The sequence below is a fragment of the Lepus europaeus genome, unplaced genomic scaffold (genome assembly GCF_033115175.1).
Source record: "Lepus europaeus isolate LE1 unplaced genomic scaffold, mLepTim1.pri SCAFFOLD_264, whole genome shotgun sequence".
NCBI classification, from domain to species: Eukaryota; Metazoa; Chordata; class Mammalia; order Lagomorpha; family Leporidae; genus Lepus; species Lepus europaeus.
This window is the reverse complement of record NW_026909144.1, coordinates 79594-86153: the sequence shown is the minus strand read 5'-3', so window position 1 is coordinate 86153 and position 6560 is coordinate 79594. Positions and strand designations below refer to the sequence as shown.

General features: G+C 75.5%; 1 protein-coding gene across 1 annotated transcript; it reads left to right on the top strand.

Moving 5' to 3' along the window:
- The first annotated feature begins 714 nt into the window (after positions 1-714).
- CACTIN (cactin, spliceosome C complex subunit) lies at positions 715-6051 on the top strand. The gene is given in 11 exon segments (XM_062185073.1): positions 715-869; positions 1705-2158; positions 2323-2418; positions 3083-3228; positions 3363-3525; positions 3606-3720; positions 3827-3962; positions 3964-4021; positions 4186-4304; positions 4682-4992; positions 5161-6051. Coding segments are annotated over 11 exon segments (2244 nt in total). The 3' UTR covers positions 5652-6051.
- The last annotated feature ends 509 nt before the right edge of the window (positions 6052-6560 follow it).

Here is a 6560-nt window from a genome sequence, read left to right as displayed (position 1 = left end):
GGCTCCCGTCACCATGACAACCAGCACCCGGCGACGCCTCCGCTACGGACCCGGCACCTGCGGGAGGGATAGCCTCGGACACGAAGGGCCATCCAACACCCACCCGCAACCTGGCCTGGGCGGTGGCGGCGGCCGCCCCAGTTCGTCTCTCTCCTGCTGCAAGACGGGGCCGGACCTTAGGCTCCCATCCGTAAAATGGGTCGGCGGGGATTTCAGCGAGTAGACCCAAGGCCCGCGTGCTCTCACCCCGCACCCACCCCGGCCGGCGCAGTCGGGACGCGAACCCGCCGCCTTCCCGAGCGCGCCCTCTTCGGACACGCCTCCCGGGGCCCCGCCCACCCGGCTCTTCTTCGGCCCTGGTCCCACCGCGTCTCACTTCACTTCCGGGTTTGCTCTTGCCCCGCCCACAGCCCGAGGCCCTCTGAGGAGCGGACGGAGCCTTCCGGGGCTGTCTCTGCCGATGCCTGATGGGCGGGTGCCCCCACCGCCACCGCCGCCCCCGAGGCGACGGCAGCGCCCAAATCCAGCGCTCGGGCCGCGGCAACTAACGGGAAGGCCGGCCCGTGAGCAGCGGGGCCCTGCCGGGCGCGGGCGGCGAGCGTTGTCTCCCGCGCGTCAGGCGCGGACGAGACAGCCTAGAGCGCGCCGCGGCCAAGGAAGGCCCCCGCGCGGGCCCCGGCTGTTGGTGTCGGCGCCGCCCCAGCGTCGCAGCCGATGGGTCGGGACAGCCGCTCGCGCTCGCGGTCCGCGGGGCGCAGGAGCCGGAGGCCGCGGAGCCGGAGTCGGAGCGGGAGCCATGGGCGGCGACACCGGCGGCGCCGGGAGGGCGAGGGGCGGCGCAGGCGACGGCGGCGCAGCAGGGAGCGCAGGTGGGGACTGAGTGCGGCGGGGGTCTCGGAGAGGGGCGGGGGCGGTGGGGAGCAGAGCGAGACCGGGGCGGGGCCGGGGGCGGTGGGGAGCAGGGCGAGACCGGACCGGGGGCGGCGGGGAGCAGGATGAGACCGGGCCGGGGGCGGCGGGGAGCAGGGCGAGACGGGCCGGGGGCGGGGGCGGCGGGGAGCAGGGCGAGACGGGCCGGGGGCGGGGGCGGCGGGGAGCAGGGCGAGACCGGGCCGGGGACGGCGGGGAGCAGGGCGAGACCGGACCGGGGGCGGCGGGGAGCAGGGCGAGACCGGGCCGGGGGCGGCGGGGAGCAGGGCGAGACGGGCCGGGGGCGGGGGCGGTGGGGAGCAGGGCGAGACCGGGCCGGGGGCGGCGGGGAGCTGGGCGAGACCGGACGGGGGCGGCGGGGAGCAGGGCGAGACCGGGGGCGGGGTCGGCGGGGAGCAGGGCGAGACCGGGCCGGGGGCGGCGGGGAGCAGGGCGAGACCGGCCGGGGGCGGCGGGGAGCAGGGCGAGACGGGCCGGGGGCGGGGGCGGCGGGGAGCAGGGCGAGACGGGCCGGGGGCGGGGGCGGCGGGGAGCAGGGCGAGACCGGGCCGGGGGCGGCGGGGAGCAGGGCGAGACCGGGCCGGGGGCGGCGGGGAGCAGGGCGAGACCGGGCCGGGGGCGGCGGGGAGCAGGGCGAGACCGGCCGGGGCCCCGAAGAAGGGCCGGGGGGACGCGGGGGTCGCGGGCGGGGGTCGTGGGCGGGGCTGCAGCCCGCGGCTCCTCCCCGCCCCTCGGCGCCGAGCACTGAGCGCGCCGCGCCCGCCGTCCCCGCAGGTCCGACACCGAGGACGACCGGGGGCAGCGGCGGGGGCGGCGGAGCCGGAGCCCCCGGGACCGGGGCTCCCAGGACCAGGGATCGCAGTCGGACTCCGCCGAGGACTCGGGGCCGCAGGGCCGCGGGGCTCGCGGGCGCCGGCGCTCCCGGTCCGCGTCCTCGGCCTCGGCCGCGTCGCCGTCCCCCGCGCGCTCCCGCAGCCCCGCGGCCCTGAGCCCGCGGCGGAGCCTGCAGGAGCGGCTGCGGCTGCGCCGGGAGCGGAAGCAGCGCGAGGAGCTGCTCAAAGCCTTCGAGACGCCCGAGGAGAAGCGCGCGCGGCGCCTGGCCAAGAAGGAGGCCAAGGAGCGCAGGAAGCGCGAGAAGATGGGCTGGGGCGAGGAGTACCTGGGCTACACCAACACCGACAACCCCTTCGGCGACAACAACCTGCTGGGCACCTTCATCTGGAGCAAGGTGGGCGGGGCCGCCGAGGGGCGGGTCACCGAGGGGACCTGGTGTCCCTGTGCGCCCAGAGCAGGCACCCCGAGCCTCCCCTCTTCCCCGGGAAGCCCGGGCCCGGGGCGCAGTCAGCGGGGCGTGGTCTGCGCGGTGCGGTCAGCGGGCGCCCTCCCCCGCAGGCGCTGGAGAAGAAGGGCATCGGGCACCTGGAGGAGAAGGAGCTCAAGGAGCGGAACCGGCGCATCCAGGAGGGCAACCGGCTGGAGCTGCAGAAGGTCCGCGGGCGCGCCCTCGCCCCACCCCGCCCCTTAGACCTCGGCTCCGCCCCTGGCGTCCCTGCCCCGCCCCTTAGACCTCAGGTCCGCCCCCGGTGTCCCAGTCCAGCCCCGCCCCCGCCCCTTAGACCTCAGCTCCGCCCCCTGGTGTCCCAGTCCAGCCCCGCCCCCGCCCCTTAGACCTCAGCTCCGCCCCCTGTGTCCCAGTCCAGCCCTGCCCCTTAGACCTCAGCTCCGCCCCCCAGCGTCCAGTTCAGCCCCGCCCCCGCCCCTTAGACCTCGCCCCACCCCGCCCCTAAGACCTCGGCTCCGCCCCCAGTGTCCAGTCCGTCTCCGCCCCTTAGACCTCAGCTCCGCCCCCAGCGTCCAGTTCAGCCCCGCCCCGTCCCCGCCCCTTAGACCTCGCCCCACCCCGCCCCTAAGACCTCGGGCTCTGCCCCTGGCATCCCAGTCCAGCCCCGCCCCTTAAACCTCAGCTCCGCCCCCTGTGTCCCAGTCCAGCCCTGCCCCTTAGACCTCCGCTCCGCCCCCAGCGTCCAGTTCAGCCCCGCCCCGCCCCCGCCCCTTAGACCTCAGCTCCGCCCCCAGCGCCCCGCCCCCGCCCCTTAGACCTCAGCTCCGCCCAGGCCCCGCCCTCCCTCAGCCCAGCCCCGCCCGCCCTCAGGTGAAGCAGCTGCGGCTGGAGCGCGAGCGGGAGAAGGCGCTGCGGGAGCAGGAGCTGGAGCTGCTGCAGCGCGAGAAGGAGGCGGAGCACTTCAAGACGTGGGAGGAGCAGGAGGACCACTTCCACCTGCAGCAGGCCAAGCTGCGGTGCGCATGCGCGAGGGAGGGGGGCGCTTCCAGCTGCAGCAGGCCAAGCTGCGGTGCGCGTGCGTGCACGACCCCACCCCGGCTGGCCGGCCTGAGCCTCCGGCCCTGACCCCTGGCCGTCCCCGCCCCCGCAGCTCCAAAATCCGCATCCGCGACGGCCGCGCCAAGCCCATCGACCTGCTGGCCAAGTACATCAGCGCCGAGGACGACGACCTGGCCGTGGAGATGCATGAGCCCTACACGTTCCTCACCGGACTCACGGTGGCCGACATGGAGGACCTGCTGGAGGACATCCAGGTGTGCCGCCCCGCCCCGCTCCCCGCCCCCCGGCCCCACTCCCTGCCCCCCACCCTGCTCACCGCCCCCGCCCCCCGCAGGTGTACATGGAGCTGGAACAGGGCAAGAACGCCGACTTCTGGCGGGACATGACGGTCATCACCGAGGACGAGACGGCCAAGCTGCGCAAGCTGGAGGCCGCGGGCAAGGGGCCAGGTGCGGCCGCGGGAGGGGCGCCAGGGCCCAGGGGCGGGGGGACAGAGGGGGCGGGGGCCCTGGCGGCCGGGAGAGGTCCCGCCTGCTGAGCGGCCGCCCCCCACAGGCGAGCGCCGGGAGGGGGTCAACGCGTCGGTCAGCTCGGACGTGCAGTCGGTCTTCAAGGGCAAGACGTACAACCAGCTGCAGGTCATCTTCCAGGGCATCGAGGGCAAGATCCGCGCGGGCGGCCCCAACCTGACATGGCTACTGGGAGAGCCTGCTGCAGCAGCTGCGCGCGCACATGGCCCGCGCCAGGTGAGCCCGCCCGCCCCGCCCCGTGCGAGTCCTCCACGTGCTTGGCCCCGCCTCCTGCCCCGCCTCCTGCGGCAGCCTTGGGGCGCGCCCCCACGGGACCGCCCCCTCCCCCCCCCCCCCCCCCGCCGGCCCGGCTGCAGCCCCCCACCCGCCCCCGCCCCTGCGCAGCTCCGCGAGCGCCACCAGGACGTCCTGCGGCAGAAGCTGTACAAGCTGAAACAGGAGCAGGGCGTGGAGAGCCAGCCGCTCTTCCCCATCCTGCGGCCGGAGCCGTCCCCGAGCCCCAGGTAGGGGGTGGGCGGGGCCGGGGCTGGGGGGTGGGGGCGGGGACAGGGCTGTGGGGGCGGGGCGTGGAGAGCCAGCCGCTCTTCCCCATCCTGCGGCCGGAGCCGTCCCGAGCCCCAGGTAGGGGGGGTGTGCGGGGGGGGGGGACAGGGCTGTGGGGGCGGGGTGGAGAGCCAGCCGCTCTTCCCCATCCTGCGGCAGAGCCGTCCCCGAGCCCCAGGTAGTGGGTGGGGCGGGGTGGGGCAGGGAGAGCCAGCCACTGCTCACCATCCTGCGGCCCCCCAGCCCCAGGTAGGGGGTGGGGGTGGGGCCGGGCCTGGCAGGGGTGAGGCAGGCCTCCCCCGGCGCCCGCCGCCCACCTGCCCGGCCTCTCCCGCAGCCTGGAGCCCGAGGAGCCGGCGCCCAGCCCCCCGGGGCCGTCGCTGGCTGAGGGCGCCCCCGCAGAGCCGCAGCCCGGGGCCGAGGGCGTGGCGGAGGCCGAGGGCGCCGGGGACGCGGACGCGGACGGGGACGGCGAGGCGGTGCTCATGGAGGAGGACCTGATCCAGCAGAGCCTGGACGACTACGACGCGGGGCGCTACAGCCCCCGGCTGCTGTCGGCGCACGAGCTGCCGCTGGACGCGCACGTGCTGGAGCCGCACGAGGACCTGCAGCGCCTGCAGCTGTCGCGCCAGCAGCTCCAGGCCACGGGTGCGGGCGGGGCCGCGAACGAGGGGCGGGGCTGCGGGGAGCGGGGCAGGGCCTGTGGGCGGTGGGCGGGGCTGTAGGGAGCTGGGCGGGGCCAGCGGAGGGCCGGGGGCAGCTGGGTGGCCCTGGAGGCCTCGTCCCCTTGCCGACCCTCCCCCCTGCCCCGCGCAGGCGACGCGAGCGAGAGCGCCGAGGACATCTTCTTCCGGCGCGCCAAGGAGGGCATGGGCCAGGACGAGGCGCCGTTCGGCGTGGAGGTGCCGCTGGGTGGCCGCGCCTACCTGTGGGCCGACAAGTACCGGCCGCGCAAGCCGCGCTTCTTCAACCGCGTGCACACGGGCTTCGAGTGGAACAAGTACAACCAGACGCACTACGACTTCGACAACCCGCCGCCCAAGATCGTGCAGGGCTACAAGTTCAACATCTTCTACCCCGACCTCATCGACAAGCGCGCCACGCCCGAGTACTTCCTGGAGGCCTGCGCCGACAACCGCGACTTCGCCACGCTGCGCTTCCACGCGGGGCCGCCCTACGAGGACATCGCCTTCAAGATCGTGAGCCGCGAGTGGGAGTACTCGCACCGCCACGGCTTCCGCTGCCAGTTCGCCAACGGCATCTTCCAGCTCTGGTTCCACTTCAAGCGCTACCGCTACCGGCGCTGAGCAGGCGGCCGGGCCGGGACCGAGACCCGCCCCCGAGCGTGTGGGACTGACAGACCCCGCCCCCGAGCGCGTGGGACCGAGACCCCGCCCCAGAGCGCGTGGGACCGACAGACCCGCCCCCGAGCGCCTGCCCCGGGGGCCCTGACCCACCCCAGAGACGGCCGGAACCAGGACTCCCACCCCAGTGAGCACCCGGCACCCCGTCCGCCCCACCCCAGAGCCCAGAGCGCATGCCCGGGACCCCGCCCCGCCCAGTTTCGCCCGCGGCTGCCCGAGTCTGGGCCCCCCGCGCCGGGGACTTCAGTTTCCCTACAGAGACTTTTTCTAGGGGAGATCGTGGATTATTTTCGCGGAGTTGTGCTGAGACGCATGTTTTTTTAATAAACGTTTTATTTTAGAATAACCGCAGGCCAGCAGTGCACAGAGGGGCTGACGTCACACTTGCGGCCCTGCCCCAGAGCCTGGGCACAGGCCCCGTCCCCCAGACCATGGCGCCTCCCGCAGGGGGTGGTGTTCAAGCCGCAGGTCCTGCATCCGATCCCGGGGTCCTGGGGGCAGCAGCACCGGGCCCCAGCCCTTCCCCAGGGAACCTGCGGCAGACATCGCTAATCGATCCCAGACCCATGCCGCAAGCATCCTCCAGGCGCCCCCCACCCCGGCCCTGCTGAGGCCCTGTCCGAGCCTGGCCACGTGGAGGGGAAGCCACCGACCCCCGTCTTACCCCCGCGCCTCCGCGCTCCTGTGTCCCGGCTCCAACCCCCGGCGGAGCACAGCGGGCAGAGGGAGCAGTGGGGCGACTGAGTGGGGCAGGGGCTCCGCAGGTAGGGTCAGGGCTGGGGGCGCCTTGCCACCCAGCTGCCCCCGGCCCCTGCATCCACCCAGCCACCCCCTGACCCTGCCCCAGCTCCA